We start from the raw sequence: 17385 nt of genomic DNA on the forward strand, positions 1-17385 counted from the left end.
ATAAAGAAAGGCCTGCATGGTTAGCGAACAAAGTAAGGGAAGCAGTAAAAGGTAAGAAGGATTCCTTTAAGTGATTGAAGGCTAGCCTGAGTGAGATAAATAAAGGGAGCACAGGTTTGGCAAATAAAATGCAAGTTGATGATTGGACAGGCGAAAAGGGACTATGAGGAACATATTCCAAAAAACCCCATAAAGATCAACAATATTTTTCCCCAAATACATTAGAAGCAGAAAACCAGCAAGGGAGGCAGTGGGGCCCTTGGATGACCAAGCAGTAAAAGGATTACAAAAGGATGATAGGGAAATGGCAGAGAAGCTGAATGCATTTTTTGTTTCTGTCTTCACTGTGGAAGATTGGAGGTGCTTGCCCATTCCAGAACTGCCAATTTCAGGAGAGGGGTCAAAAGACCTGAGTCAGAGAAGAGGTCCTACGACCAGTGGACAAATTGAAAACTGACAAATCACCAGGCCCCCGATGGTGTGTATCCAAAAGTTCTAAAGGAACTCAAATGTGAATTTGTCAATCTCCTGACACTGAAATCTGCCTCCATTCCCAAGGATTGGAAGGTAGCTAATGTAACCCCCATCTTTTAAAAAGGATCCAGGAAATTAGAGGCCAGTCACTCTGATGTTGATACCAGGTAAGTTGGTGGAATCAGTTATTAAAGATAGATAAACAAAAGCTATTGAGAAAGTACAAGCATAGATTCTTGTCTCACTGATCTCTGAGGGCATGAGCGTGGACAAGGGAGACCCAGTAGTTTCTGTTTACATAGGCTTCCAGAATGCTTCCCCCTCTTTTTTGTGTGTTTTTGTATTTTATATGTGTATGTGTGACTGTGTGTGTGTGTGTGCATGTTACCTCTGGTGACTGATCCCTACTGAGGACCTGGAGAATATTCAGAGAGGTGGCTGAATAATGCCTGCCCCCACCTCTCACCTCTGATATTTCATGAAGGTCTCTCTAATAGTTGCCAGAGTCAACCCTGCTTAGCTTTCAAGATCAGACAAGATGGGGCTTGCCTGGGCTATCCAGGTCAGGGTGTCTTCCAGAAAGCTTTTGATAAAGTTCGTTATCAAAGGCTTCTTAGTAAGATGAAACTCAGCAGATGTAATAGGAGGAGGACTGTGAAGCACTCTAGAGCAAGGATGTCAAACATGCAGCTCCGGGGGCCAAATCAGGCCCACAGAGGGTTCCTATCAAGCCCCCAAGCAACTGGCTGTTATCTGCTTCCTTCTCCCTCTCACTTCCTTCTGCATAACAGCTTGCTTTGCCAGGCTTGCTCTATCGCACAGCAGAACTACTGACCCAAGCCTTTCTTCCTTCTGTTGGCTGAGGATTCTCCCCCTCCTAGTCCCCTGGGAAAGGAAGGAAAGAGCCAGAGTTTCCTTTGCCTAGTTCCCTGGATTGCACAGGAGAGATACAAAGAAAGCACCTTTAAGACCAATGAGTGCTAATGTTTTAAGCATGTTTTATTTTAAGCTTTTAAAAAATCTTTCTGTTTTCTGTATCCTTTATATCAGGGATGGCCAATGGTAGCTCTCCAGATGTTTTTGCCTACAACTCCCATCAGCCCAAGCCATTGGCCATGCTGTATGGGGCTGATGGGAGTTGTAGGCAAAAACATCTGGAGAGCTACCGTTGGCCACCCCTGCTTTATAAAGTTTATACCTCCACTACCTGACATTACATTTTATGACACACACGGCCTGGCCCAAAAATACCGTATTTTTCGCACCATAAGGCGCTCCAGAGGATAGGACGCACCTTCCTCCTGGGGGGCGATCCGCTGCCTCTTCCTTCGATCCGGCGCTTCCCCCGCGCCTGCCTGCCTGGCTCCATCTTCTTCAGGCAAGCACTGGGATCGCTCCACGTGGCCCCAGCGCTTCGCAAGCTGGGATCGCTCCCTCCCCCCTCCGATCCCAGTGCTTGCTTTAAACATCACAGCTGAAGGCAGGCACACAGGCAAGGAGAAAGCACGCTGCCCTCTCCACAGCCGGTGCTTGCAAAGCGCTCGGGCCACGTGGAGCGATCCCAGCGCTTGCCTGAAAAAGATGGAGCCAGGCAGGCAGGCGCGGGGGAAGCGCCGGATCGGAGGAAGAGGCAGCAGATCACGCCACCTGAAGGTACGTACCTTCGGACCATAAGACACACACACTTCCCCCCACACTTTTTTTTGTGTGGGGGGGGAAGTGCGTCTTATGGTCCGAAAAATACGGTATCTCATTTATGTCAGATCTGGCCCTTGTAACAAATGAGTTCGACACCCCTGGGTTCCAGCAAGAATGTATTTTGATTGGATTTCAACCATCTCCTGGCACCAAATGTGATTCTGGTTGAGGCTTGGACTGTGATATGCTTGGCTACATAGAGAATGCTTAAGCTTCTTGGAGTGGAAGAAATTCAGAAGATATGTAGAAAAAGAGTGGAAAATAAAAGGACATTGGACAATTTTTGATGATGATTAAGATTTTTAAAATAAGAATATAACTTTTGGGGTTTTTTTTGTTTTTTCTTAATAGTTAAGGGTACCTTTAATATTTGTTTTTTTTAAGAAAATAACACTGGCGGGGGTCAAGTAACGGAGGGAGGGGTGGGGGGAAAGTAAGATATGGGGTAGAAAGATCTTTCTTTTACTTTAAGCTTTTATAAGTTGTAGATATAGTTCTGCTACCATATATTACTAATAAAATTGTTTATACCACGAGAATGCTTAAGCTTCTGTCTTTGATCCTGAAACTTTTAGGATTGTGCCATGTAATACAACATATTGATGTGTTTAAGTCCTGGTGTGTGACTGTTTAAAGCACGGGTGTCAAACTCATTTGTTACGAGGGCCAGATCTGATATAAATGAGACCTTGTTGGGCCAGACCATATGTGTACCTATTTAAGATTAGATAGCAGGGATATAAACTTTATAAACGACAAAAACACAATTAATTTTTTTTTTAAACTTAAAACATGCTTAAAACTTTAGCACTCTTTGGTCTCAAAGGTGCTTTCTTTGTGTTTCTGGGGATCCAGGAACTGGGCAAAGGAAGCTGTGGCTCTTTCCTTCTGATTGGTGGCCCCTTTCCTTGAGCGCCGGGACCTCGCAACAGTGATCCACGCAACGGTCACCTCAAGACTAGACTACTGTAATGCCCTCTACTTGGGGCTACCTCTGTGCCGGACCCGGAGATTGCAGCTAGTGCAGAACGCGGCGGCCAGGCTGTTGTTGGGACTCCCAAAACGGGAACATATACAGCCGGGGCTACGTGAACTGCACTGGCTGCCGATTATATACCGGGTCCAGTACAAAGTGTTGGTCGTTACCTTTAAAGCCTTATATGGCCGAGGACCTGTCTACCTGAGGGACCGTCTTTCCCCATACGAACCCCAGAGAGCACTGAGGTCAACCGGGAAAAACCTAATGACTGTCCCTGGGCCGAAGGAAATTAAATATCAGAGTACCAGAGCACGGGCCTTTTCGATCGCGGCCCCTACCCTGTGGAACCGACTCCCAGAGGAGGTGCGGGCCCTGCGGAACCTGGAACAGTTCCGCAGGGCCTGCAAGACCACCCTTTTTAAATTAGCATACTCGGACTGCTAGGAAAAACGGTAACCAAGGGTCCGCCAATGCGGTCTAAAGATCTATACCGCATCACAACTGTATTACTGGATTGGTTTTAAGTTAATATTTTAATGTTTTATTGCTTTATATTGTAATTTTAAGGTTTTACTTGTTATTGTATGATTGTAGAATGTTGTTAGCCGCCCTGAGCCTGCCGTGGTGGGGGAGGGCGGGATATAAACGAAATAAATAAATAAATAAATAAATAAATTGTGATAGCCTGGAAAAGCAATATCTGGCCTGGGGGCCAAATCAGGCCCTCAGAGGGCTTCTATCAGGCTCAGAGGGCTTCTATCAGGCTCCCGAACAACTGACTGTCATCTGCTTCCTTCTTTCTCTTGCTTCCTTCTGTCTAACAGCTTGCTTTGCAAGGCTTGCTCAATTGCACAGGAACTACAGAGCAAATTTTCTCCATTGGTTTAAGCTTCTCTTCCTTCTATTGGCTGAGGCGCCTTCCCCTTCTGGTTCCCTGGGGAAGGAAGGAAAGATGGTGTCTAGTCCTGGTTTAAGGGCTCTGTTAATTTTAAATATCAACAAACAGGATATCTGCATGGACTGGCAGGGGGATCTTATTTCCTGCTGTATGCTGTCCTGCCTTCCATGGCTTTGTTTTACAAAAACAAAGGCTTGGAAGGCTCAACAATATTGTTGCAGTTGCCTAGCAACCTCCAAAATGGGCATTGAGAGCTCAGTGGGCTTTTTTTTTTTTTACGCAACAGACTTTTTTTCTACTTTGTGGGAAAATTAATCCCACCATGTGTTTTTGTTTGTTTAAATTTCAGATTTTTCTTCAAATCTGGGAATTTCCTTCAGGTTTTCAGAGAAATCCCCTTGTCTGTCCCTAGCTTATTTTGTGGATCTGATGATCTGCACTATGGCTCAGTTTGGAATTAATTACATGGTGTAATAGGAGGTTCCATTACATTGCACTTGTTCATTCCAGCTTTATTTTTAGATGGTAGGTATTTCTGGATAGCTCTGCTCACATAAAGTACAGTGAACAAGACCAGATCTACACACAATGTCGGCTGTTAATCATTACCTCTCTCTTTCCAGGAATCATAAGAAAGGCGGACTATAAAGAAGTGTACATTTATTATGTTATTTATTTATTTATTATTTGAATTTTTGATTCCCTTCCCAATAACTGGGTTTAGGATGGTTCACAACAAGTTGCATTTCAAAAAAGCTTAATAACAATAAAAGCATTACAGTTCTTTAAAACAAGGTGGTGTCTAGTCTAAATGGTGCCAGTATTTAATGGGGGTGAGTGAAAGTGGGAGTGGGGAATACCAGATGTAACAAATGATAATTTCCATCAATCATTATACACAAGTGAGTTAATGCATTCACTAAATATATTTAAATACGACTGGGTGCAAGTAGAATTCTTAACACAGACAAGGGTGGAATTCTACGATAACAGAAAACACAATCTTCAAAAAGAAAGACTAGACTGTAATGCTCTCTATGTGGATCTGCCCTCAAAGTCTGCTTGGAAATTGCAGTTGATACTCTGTTATCAAGTGCTAAGTGGAGCATAGGTATTACACATATTCCACAGTCACTCCATTGGCTGCCCATCAGTTACTTGGTTCAGTTTGAGGTACTGGCTATCCCCTACATGGTCTTGGACCTTTGTATCTAAAGGACTACCTCTTCTGTGTTTCACCATGACTGTTTTGTCCATCTGTTCAAGGCAAAATCAACAATGTGCATTCTCTGTTGTGCCTGCCTGAAGAGGTCAGGAAGCCTCCCACACTTTTGTTATTCTGCAGCCTATATAAAACAGAACTGTTGAGGGCATTTCTAGAAACGAAATAGGGCTGTACTGTAACAGGGAGGAGCTGTGCATTTAAAAGGGAAAGGAACTGTGTTAAAGATAGGGCTTTTTTTTTTTTAGCAGGAATGCAGTTCCAGCTGGTTGCATCAGAGGGTGTGGCCTAATATGCAAATGAGTTCCTTCTGGGCATTTGCTACCAAAAAGCCCTGGTTGAAGATGTGTTATTTGTTGTCTGTCTATGTTATGTTGCCTGTTACATTATTTTCTACCAACATAATACCATTTTTCTTCTGCATGCTGTTTCATGTCTTAACATTTTGTGCTTGTTTCAGATTTCTGTAATCTTAGTCCAAGTACATTGGAAATTAGATGTCTCGTCCTATCAATTGCATGAATTTGTACTGTGAAATCTATCTTAAGTCTCAGTAATAATGGACTATAAATATAGTAAATAAAAACATTAAAAGGTCATTGTAGTGGTTGTGAGAACAAATGGTTTGAGAATGTGTGAAATACTTTGTACAAGTAAAGTGCTGGGGAAATGAGAAACTTTTTTCATTTAGCAACTGCTGCCATAGCAACTCTCCTGTTGCAGATGGAATGTTCTGCCACCCCCTCCCTCTCTTTAATATCATGAAGCCTTCTCCTTGCTAATATAATGGTGTGTTGACTGTGCCTCTAAATTTTAAAGTGACTTTATACTAAAAATAAACAGTTTAATATGAAGGCACTGAATTTGTGTTGCTGTTCTGTTTAGTTAGTCGCTCCCTACGGTTTGCTTAATTTGTGAACTGCTAATACATGGCTGAAAGCTGTTTTCAGAAAACACGCTCGTGTGTGTGTGTATGCATGTGAGAATATTCCACTATTGGGAAGCAATATTCACAGTGTATGTTTGTGTTTGCCTTGCTGGATGAATTTCACCAACCATTTCTTTTTCTTCTCCTCCTCTCTAGGATGCGTCAGGATGAAACGCCACAGGCACCTAAGCAGCAGTGACAGTTCAGACAATGAAAGTAAGTGGTATGATCTAGTGTTCCTTTGATCTATCATCCCCTCTTATGGTTTCCTTCTCTGGTCTGAGGGCAAACCATTTTAACTCTTTTTATGGTTTTACAAAAAAAACCCCTTGTTTGATTTCATTTCCTCTGTTCTCAGAAACCATCCACCACTGCCAAAAAAACCCCTCAAATTAAGGAACCTAATTTCAGGGAGAAGAACATGACTGTTCAAAATAGTTTTAAGACTATTTTTTTTTTTTTTTGGAATTTAAAGCTACAAAAAGCTGTTGATAGAATTCAAACTTGAGAGTTTTTCAAGCAAATAAATTTGTGATCTTTGTTTTTAAGCTGACACAGCTGACTAACATTTGCAGTAAACCTTCATTTGTCCTTTCGTGACTTGCAATTTTGTTTATTTACAGTATGTGACTTAAACACATGATGTGGCATGATGTCCTCCAAGTGAAACAGAGGGAAACAGGGACTACATAATGAGCAGAAATAAAACACTAATTCGCACTTTGGGGAGGGACGGTGGCTCAGTGGTAGAGCATCTGCTTGGGAAGCAGAAGGTCCCAGGTTCAATCCCTGGCATCTCCAAAAAAGGGTCCAGGCAAATAGGTGTGAAAAACCTCAGCTTGAGACCCTGGAGAGCCGCTGCCAGTCTGAGAAGATAATACTGACTTTGATGGACCAAGGGTCTGATTCAGTATAAGGCAGCTTCCTATGTTCATATGTTCACTTATTGGTAATGCGATATTTTCCCTGGCCTGTTTTCTCCCATCACATTGTAATCGTTATATCATTACATTTTGCAGGAAATGTGGTGGTTTTGTTCTTTGCTGATTGTCATTTACATTGAACACTGGAAAAGATCCCTGCAAATGACAAGGATCCACTGTAGTTTTATTATTGTGGTTTGCAGCTTCCCCCCTCCCCTTTTTGGAGGGGGTGAACATAAGGTGATTACTAAATAAAACGCTATGTCAATAGAAACCAAATATCAGAGCAGAAGAATGAGCACCCCTTTGCACTCTGAATTACATTTTCATGACTGCTAAAGTTGCTTCTCTGTGTGTGAAATGATCTAAATTGGGTACCAATGTGCATTAAAGCCTCTGTGTGTCTTCATCTGGTATCTGTTCTGATGAACATTATAGGCACCCATAACAGAAGAGCTGTCCTTCAGTGTCTCTTTTCCCCATGAGAAAATTGTCACTGCTCAGTCTCCCAGTAACATCTCACTTCTTCAGCCAAACAGCCAGTTGAAGGCAAAGAAAAAAACAACGGGGGGGGGGGACTAATCAACGTAGTAGCTTAGTTGTTGTTGTTGTTGTTTTCCCCTTCCTCTGTTGTTGCTAAAGTAAAAGTGAAGTTGCTGACTTAAAAGGAAGTTGCTCTTGGAGTAGTATCTTTATGCTTGCAAAGATGTTGGGGATAGTTCTAGAGAGTCTTTCTCAATAGTTACTTAAAGGTACCTATGAATACATAGAGACATCTAGAAAGCACACAGAGGCTTTGGAATGCATTGTTCCACATTTGTAGCATAGTGTGCGACTCTGCCCTTAATTTGTTAGGACTTGAGTCACTGAAGATTGTCCTACAGAAATGTTACAACAACAATAGTGCCCACCTGACTTTTCCTCCAAGAAGAAGGGATGTGGAGGAGTCTGGTGATAGCATGTACGATTGTTATGTGATTTATATATCTAAAATGTTTTCTTTTCAAACTAAGCATTCACTTAGCTATCAAAAGAAAGTATTATGCTATTTCAGTAACCTATTACATGACAAACTTCAGTTGTATGTCAAGCAAAGGCAAAATCTGGGCCTGTTTTAGCACAATATTTTTGTGTATTAGTCCAGATTGCTTCCCAGCATCCTCAGTTCTGTTTTTCTGTGCCCATGCCCCTTTTATATCTGAGAACAAGCAATATCACAATGGAAGTTTTTCTTTCCTTTCTTTGAATCCATGTGCGTTCTTATGGAAAATACTGTTATAGATCAGTTATGTGAGTGTGTGTATATATTTAAAAATCAAGAACTTGAAAGTGGATATGTGAGAACTGAGGTAAGCCATACTACCTCCTTGACTCTCACGTACTAATCAGCAGGTTTTATGGAACCCAGCACTTGAACCCCTCAAAAACAACCAGTAACCTTGCTTTTGTTTGTATGGTAAATCTTTCCTGGCACTAAAATGAGTAGGACCCAGAACCACTTAATTTGCAAGTGGTTGCTGCCTTTTGGCTCTCTTCAGCTGTTTAAAATTTAAATGTATAAACAAATTGGAGACTGAAGTAGTTGGCAGCAGGCCATAGCAAAATGTAGCTGCAGCTACAGGCTAAATATTAAAGTTGCACTGTGATAAATTGTTCTGGTACTTGGTTCCCTGTAACTTTAGGAAGTCTAAGATTAGAGAATATTTCAGCATGCTTTTAATTCTTTGTCTTTTGTTGCTGTACATATAGGTCCCTCCACTTCTTTTTCTTCTTGTTCCAAGTACAGGAGTAAATCAAAAACTCCAGCAAATGAGCAAAAGAAACCTGCTGAGGTAAGTAATTTGTGCATTTGCCCAGCAATTTTGATTTTTCCAGAACTAGAATTGGAAAATTATCTGTTGTCTTAAATAGAGTATGATTTGATTTAGGGTGTTTATTTTGACATACACTTAGTAAACAGACTTTAAAAGTATCTCATGTTAATTTTTATATTCAATAGCAACAGATGTTTGATTAGGGAAAAAACCTTAAGTGATTGCAATAATATATTTTTAAAAATTCAATATTATATGTGGCAATTATATTTATTGAAATAATACGGTACTTTTATTTTAAATTAAGGAAAACCACCAAAAACTGTTGACACACTAATTTTAGCATATCTAAGAACCATGCATGATGTTCTGTGGATGTGGTTGTCTGTGCATCTAATTCAGCAGACTTTAACTCTTCTTTGGGGGTCACAGGGGCACCTCAGTTTCACAGTCACTCTACATAACATTTCTTGTGTTCCTTGTTAATTCCATATTTGGTTGGTGATTGCAGTAATCCCTTCCACCTAGAAATACAAAGGCCTGAAAGAATTTGGGCAGAAATTCCCATCTCCCTCAGAGGCAGAGGATATCTCTATCTTGTTATTCATCCAGTCTATCCTCCTCTCTCTCTCCTCTACTCAAGAGATAACAATTCCTCTACTTCTTTACCTCTACTTGTGAGGAAACCTCATGCATTTCCAATCAGCCAGATTGCAACCGGAGACCATTCTGTCGGCTTCCCCTCAGAGAAGGAGAGGGAAACTCATGCAGCAGCAGCAGCTTCGAATTTCACCAGAGGGGCCAATTTGTGTTTGCAGTTTGCTCGTGCCGTCCTTAGTGAGGCCACAGATGGTGCACTCATGAAGAGCGCCAGTAAATGCTGCCTCAGGAGGACATATCTGTGGGTTATTCCTATCATTCCTTTAGGGAGGCAGGAACACAACATTTTTGCTCTTCCTTTTGGCACCTTCAGAATAACCTGCCCCTTTCAATCCTTTGTCCTCAGCCGTAGCGCTCCTAGGAATTTATTTGGCATGCCTTAGATATCAGACAGCCTCTAAAGATTTACATTGCCGGATTTGTCACTATTTGGAACTCTAACCACATGGTTGTGAGTTTTCATTTCCTGGTGTAGGGATAGTTATGTCTCAGAACTAAATCAGTTCTGTTCTTAAATTATCCATCATGGAAGCTTTTAAGTCTTTGGGTTTACAAATTCCTAAAGGCATTACTGCAGTCTCTTTGTGCGGTGTTTCTTCCAACATGGCCTTTCTTAACCAACCATCAGGGGAAGGGGCTTGCATAGCAGCCATGTGCTGTCAAGAAATTTTTATTTTTAAAGATAAGAAAAAGGAAAAAGAGGAGAAGGAAGTAGAAAAGTAGTAATACAACAGTTATGAAAATAAAATACATTCTGCATGTTGCTATATCATTCATATAAAAGAAAATTCCATCATATTCATCATATTATTACACTCTTAACCTCTCATCACAATAATAAAAAAGGTAAAGGTAGGCCCCTGTGCAAGCACCAGTCGTTTTTTACTCTTGGGTGACATTGCTTTCACAATGTTTTCACAACAGGCTTTTTACGGGGTGGTTTGCCATTGCCGTCCCCAGTCATCTGCACTTTACCTCCAGCAAGCTAGACATCTAGAATTATATTGTAAGTTCCCATTTAAGTTATCAGATAAGCTTAAATTTCAAACATATAAATTGAAGAATATTAACTACCATTTACACCACAGTTCACACCAATGCAGTTTAAGAGTCTAACCATACATATAACTTCTCCCAATATTCTCTTGCTTCTTCCATGGATTTTCCATCAAGCAGTAACAATAAATAGTCCATCTCTGCTGCTTCCAGCATTTTACCAATCAGTTCCTGTCTTGTAGGTAGCTCCTGGAAGCTTCCATTTCTGAGCAAACAAAATCCTTACTGCAGTAATAATGTGTGCCATTAAATGTCTTGTCTCTTTTATATAGTCACTGGGATACATGTTCGACAAAAACAGTTCTGTTTTAAGTGGAATCTGTATCTTCAACATTTTTTGCAATAGTTCATGCACCATCTTCCAGTAATCTTTCGCCTTCTCACAAGTCCACCACATATGATAAAACGACCCCACCTGTTTTGTACATTTCCAGCATTTGTTAGACATATCAGAATACATTTTAGAAAGTTTTCGAGGAGTTACATACCATCTATAAAACATCTTATACAAATTTTCTTTAGAAGATACTGATTTGGATAATTTAATATTAGATTTCCATAGGGTCTCCCATTCATCTAACATAATAGTGCGCTCAATGTTCTTAGCCCATTGTACCATACAATTCTTGCATCTTCCTCTGTAATAGATAAGAATATATTTTCGAGATCGGTTTTTCCTGAGGACCCAGGAAGTACTGCTCAGTATGAAACCCTGTTGTCTTGTCTTTAACGTATCTAGACTCTATTTTTATTCTGAGCCACCAGTTCATGTTAATATTCTTACTTTCTAGCTTTTCCTTGGTTTTCAGTTGGTTATCTTGTTCTAGTATCTCCTCATATCTATAACATTGATTTGGTTTTATAAGAGTTGGTAGTGAAAATGCTTCAACAGAAGACACCCATCTTGGGATTCTTTTATAGATTTTCGGTTTTAGCATACCTATGTATGATAAAGAGATTTCCATAGCCAATGATTTTTAAAATAAGAATGTCCTTCTAGTCTTTGATACCACAAATATGCATTCCAGCCCTCCAAAGACAGCTGTCTTCTATCTTGTAATAGAGCCCAGTCTCTCAACCATGTCAGCACCGAGGCTCTATAATACAATTGCCAATCTGGCAAGCCCAAACCTGCTCTATAGTCTTATAGCGCTTTTAGTTTAATTTTTGGCTTTTTCTTCTGCCAAATGTATGCATAAATCATCTTGTTCAACTCTTGGAAGAAAGCATTAGTTAAGAGTACTGGAATGGTTTGAAATAAAAATAACAATATTCATTTTTATTGAGGCTATTCTTCCCATTAATGATATATTCAAGTCTTTTCCAAATCTCTTTTAATCTCTTTCAATAATTTGTCATAGTTATCCACCTTTAGAGTACTACATTTGTTTGTAACATAAATACCCAAAGACTTTCTTCTCATAAGAGAATCTGGACTTTTTTTGCAAGGATTGGATTTGTTCTATTGTCATATTTTTAGCCAAAAATTTTGTTTTACCATAGTTTATCTTCAATCCTGCCCAATAACCAAATTGGTTAACCTTATTTGTCAGACAGTCAATTGAATCAAGCGGTTGTTCTAAAATAAAAACCAAGCCATCTGCAAATGCCCTCAGTTTGTATTGTTCACCCTTTACCAACGCACCTCTGAGATTTGGATCGTCTCTAATTTGTTTATTCAAAATCTCCAGGCATAGAATAAACAGAAGCGGCAATAATGGACAGCCTTGTCTTGTACCCTTCTGTATAATGATTGGTTCTGATAATTAGCCATTCACCATCACCTTTGCTTTTTGAGAAGAATAAATCGATTGTATCATTTTCAAAAAGTTCTCGCCGCATTCCATACCATTCAATTGTTGTATCATAAATTGCCAGCGGACATTGTCAAAATCCTTCTCTGCATCTGGCTGTTTCTCTGGATGATTCTCATAATACTCCAATATGTTACATATTGTTCTAATGTTGTCTTTCAAATATCTTCTTGGCAAAAATCCTGCCTGGTCCTGATGTATAATAGTCAGTAGGATTTTCTTCAAACGTGCCAGAATTGAGGCAAAAATTTTATAATCCACATTCAAAAGAGAGATTGGTCTAAAATTTCTTACATCTTTCAAATCTGTACCATCTTTTGGAATTAACGATATTGTAGCTTCTTGCAATGAAGAAGGTATTTCAGCCTCCCTTTGGATCATTTCTAAAAGTTGCTTAAGTGGAGCCGATAGACAGTCTTCAAAGGCTTTGTAAAATTCTGCAGGTGACCCATCTGGACCAGGTGATCTGCCATTTTTGAGAGGTTATTGCTTCACACACTTGTCATTATTGATTCATTTCTTGTCATTATTCATTTAAAATTCTCCTCTGCTTATCTGTACATTTAATGCAGTTTTTGATAGACAATTGGACAAGAAGCAGCATAAACAAATCAAATCTAAAGGATTGCAATTGCCAACCAGCTTTTTTAGACTAGCTGAGGAACTGGAATTAGTGGATGCATGGAGGACAAGGTACCCAAAGTCAAGACATTTTACCTATTATTCACCCAGTCATCAGTCTATGTCAAGAATTGATATGTGCTGGCTATCCACAGGCCTGATGACGGAATTAGTAGAGGTGGAGATCCAGTTCAGAGTGGTATCTGACTATAGTCCAGTATTTATCAAATTTAAGGGAATACAAAGAAGAAGAAATTGGAAGCTAAATACTCAAATCCTAAAAGATAAAATTTTCTCGAAGAAGCAAAACATGAAATGGAATTTTTCTTTAAACAAAATATAACACCAGAAGTGAAGATATAGGTGGTGTGGGACTCAGCTAAAGCATATTTTAGGGGGCTGGCAATTAGATTCAATGCCAAGAAAAAGAAGGAAAGATCTGAGAACTTTCAAAAGTTAATGATCCAAGCAGAAGAAGCAGACAAGAATCTAAAACTACAACTATCAAAACAGGAGTTTCAAGATAAAATTAAAAAAAATACAACATCAGCTTAATCTATTATTGGTGGAAGAAGTAAAGAAAAAATTCAAATTTGCAAAGCAAAATTATTTTGAACATGCTAATAAACCTGGGAGGTGATTGGCATACAGACTGAGAAAAAACGCAAAGAGAGTCATAACAGTATTGAGAGATGAAAACAATAAAGAGAAATTTCAAAGGCAGGAGATACTTCAAATTTTGGAACAATTCTATAAAAAGCTATATGAGGATGAACAGATTTCAAAGGGAGATTTAGAAGATTATCTTAGACAGAATAACTTTAGCACAGCAGCCGTGTGATCTTCCATCTCCATCTTTATTGTACACTACAAGCAACACTCAATAGAGTGACCAGTTGCAGCCTTTGGAATATTTTTTGCAACACATTGTACTTCAGCTGACAATGATGTCTCACCTATTTAAGGAACACTGCTCTAGAAGGTCCCACAGAGATGTCCTTCTCCTCAGTGGTCAGGAGGACATCTCACCACACCCTCCATCATCATCCATTATCTCTGGTGTTGCTCTTCTTCTATATCTGTTCTGTACCTATGCATTTCAGTATACTATTCTTCTGTTGGTACAGTTACATGTTCTGTCAAGCTAATGAGTTAATTTTTCTCAAGTTTAACCTTAGTTTCTAGGTTGATTTCACTGCTTTCGGAGTCCCAAAACTGAAAGGGGCGCAGAGTGGTAAAGCTGCAGTACTGCAGTCCAAACTCTCTGCTCATGACCTGAGTTCTATCCTGGCAGAAGCTGGGTTCAGGTAGCCCCAGTGACCCTTGCTCCATGCTCAGAAAATGGCAAAAAACCCCTCCAGGATCCCTGGCCAATCTGTATTCTGTATGTATAAAAGAAGACACTGTAAACAAGAGAAATCCACTGTGCCTTACACAACCTAAAGTTGACAGTGGACCTGGTATAGTAAAATAAAAGGACCATAGTATTTATTAATTTATTCCTATGATTGTGGGATCTACATGAAGTAATAGCCACATGTGTTGCGAAATTTCTCAGGGAAGGATTTGAAAGGTTCCTCACAACCTCTTGTATGAGTAAAGATCCACTGGTTGATGAGACAGTAGGATTGCCAGGCCAGGCTTGAAAACCAGTAGGAGCTTTGGGAGGAGGTGTTATTGTGTGTGCAACAATGTCACTTCTGGGGGGGAAACTGCAAGTGACATCGGGTAGTTATAGGATTTACTGGGTAACTCTATTCCGGTAATTCCTAGAGTTTCCCAGCATCAGTTCCAGAGTTTCCCCAGAAGAGACATATGTGTGTTTGTGTGTGTAATTTCTCCCTCTATTATTCCAAATGGTGGCAGGCAATGAGCATTTTTGGCAAGTGGCCTACCACCATAGTGAGAGGCCTAGCAGCCCTATGAGGCAGGAAGGAGTGATTTAGTCCTCTTCTTCCACTACAGACTCCCTATCTCTATTATTTCACACAGGTCCCACAACCCTGGAAATCCCAACTTTCCCAGGGTCAAAAATGGCTGCTGAGGGGAGGGGAGAGTTTGGGAAGACCTGTGGCCATTTATGCTTGCTGCTGACAGACAGCAGGATCCAACACATTGTGTTAAGATTAGGATGTCGTTTAGTCGTTGAAGTCACTTTTTTGAGTGATTGGAGTAATTTGTTGGCCTCTTTAATTTGAGAGCCAGTGTGGTGCAGTGGTTAAGAGCAATTGGCTCTAATCTGGAGAACCAGGTCTAATTCCCCCACTCCTCCACATGAAGCCTACTGGGTGACCTTGGGCCAGTCACAGTTCTCTCAGAACTCTCTCAGCCCCATGTACCTCACAAAGTGCCTGCTGTGGGGAGAGGAAGGGAAGGTGATTGTAAGCTGCTTTGAGACGCCTTAGGCTACAGAAAAGAGAGGTATAAAAACCAGCTCTTCTTTAATTCTTCCACTCATTATAATGAATATTTGTTGAAGGTAGTTTAAAAGTGTCACAATTAAACTAAAATATCACCAAAATCAGCTCTTCCATGCATACTTGCTGAGTGCAGGGTAATTTATTCCCAAATTAACAAGCTCAGACAGCAAGCACATTATGTTTTTCTCTCTACTGAAACGGAAAGTATTAATTTCACTGTAGATATTTTACTATAAAATGGTATGACTCAGATTTTGATGACATATGCCAAGAAGATTTTAAGTGGATTCATTGTGGTTCTGGACATTGTTTTTCATTGTTAGACAGCAAACAACACCCAGTTAATGCTGAGGTTCTTCTTTGGGCAGTTGCCAAAAACATTTATGTAGCCCTCTTTTATTACCCCTACTGTGCTGTAACAGTTAGAGTGCTGAGATGATCCATTCTAAGTTTTGAAGCTCACTGGATATAAAATGAGGGAAGACCATGTGTGTGTTTATTTAATTTATATTCCACCTGTTCCCCCACTGGGACCCACAGTAGCTTGCAACGTTCTCCCCTGTATCATTTTATCCTCATAATAACTCTGTAATGTAGGTTAGGCTGAAAGTGTGATATTGGTGCAAAATCACCCAGCAAACTTCCATAGCAGAGTGGGAATTCAGGCCTGGATCCTAGTCTGACATTTGAACCATTACATCATGTGTCATATGAGCTTCTTGGAGGAATAGCAGAATAAAAATATCTGGGATATCTAGAAAATGAATGCTTATTGACTAACTTTCATAGACATTAAGGACCACTTGTTCTGTGTGTGCCTGGTGTGATTAGAGTTACTTGTACCAACACAGATGACAGTATTAGAGAAATTGATGGGTAGGTGTCGCATTTGCTTTTAAGCTGTGCTATTAAAATGCAGGCTCCTTTGAGATTAGTTTTTCTTCTGATGCTAGCAGTCCATTTTCTTCATTGAAATGATTCTGTTCCCTAAAGCAATTAAAGGAGAATAACTTTATTCATGCTAAATTGAGTTTAACTCTTCAGTTGCTACCTTGCAGATTATCAGGATTTAAAGGAAGAATGTTTCCAGTCTCCAGAACAGCTCCAAGAGACAACACTGTTTTTTAAAATAGATTGCCATCTTGAATATTGATCCCTGCTTCTGAGATGGCAGTGAGACTGAGAACAGGACTTTCATTTATGTGTTTTCTTCTTCTTTCCATGGTAATATACATAGAAGAAATGGCTGAACTGTAGTTAGTTGAACTTTGAAACTCTCCAATACTGAAAATTGAGACAACCTTCTGGCATGTTTCTGTATCCCAATGTTAGGGGAGACCCTGTGTTCAAATGATTGTGCAAATAATAGTCCATGCTTTTCTTTCTGTTCACAGTGAAAAGCACAAAAGATATTAAGTTGGCCTTCTTGTAGTCCTTTAATCTGAAATGTCTGCGGCACGTTCTCTCATAATTTGCATGAAAAAGTCAAGTACCCAATAAACTTAATGTATTTCCAGCCTTTGAGCTTGGTGGCATCTGATCAAGGAACGCATAGTCAGAACTGGAGTAACAAAACAACTATGCATAATCAAAATTTCCAGTATCTATAAGTATTTTAAACAATAATTCATACACAATCAATGTAGAAATTCATACAGATCATAATATACACCATACATCTCATTCTCACAATGGACACATAATACAATAGCACCACTGTGTATTCTCAATTGGTCAATCTCCCAGAGTCCAGCTTGGTGGAACAAAAATTGATTGATCACTGGCGTTCTGGTAGCTGTTTAGCATAGTCTAAATGAATAAACAACAGTTTGCAGTTTGCACTATTGAGTTTCGTAATTAAAGAAACAAAACTATTAA

At 39.8% G+C, this 17385-nt stretch overlaps 1 protein-coding gene across 1 annotated transcript in view; it reads left to right on the forward strand.

The window, feature by feature from the left end:
• Positions 1-17385, forward strand: part of LOC132568262 (protein Jade-3-like) — a 49856-nt gene that overhangs the window by 14914 nt on the left and 17557 nt on the right. The window contains exons 2-3 of the mRNA XM_060233889.1: positions 6356-6415; positions 8872-8954. Coding sequence (XP_060089872.1) covers positions 6367-6415; positions 8872-8954 — 132 coding nt within the window. The 5' untranslated portion in view covers positions 6356-6366. The remainder of the gene's footprint in view (positions 1-6355; positions 6416-8871; positions 8955-17385) is intronic.

Source organism: Heteronotia binoei, chromosome 3 (assembly GCF_032191835.1).
Source record: "Heteronotia binoei isolate CCM8104 ecotype False Entrance Well chromosome 3, APGP_CSIRO_Hbin_v1, whole genome shotgun sequence".
NCBI classification, from domain to species: domain Eukaryota; kingdom Metazoa; phylum Chordata; class Lepidosauria; order Squamata; family Gekkonidae; genus Heteronotia; species Heteronotia binoei.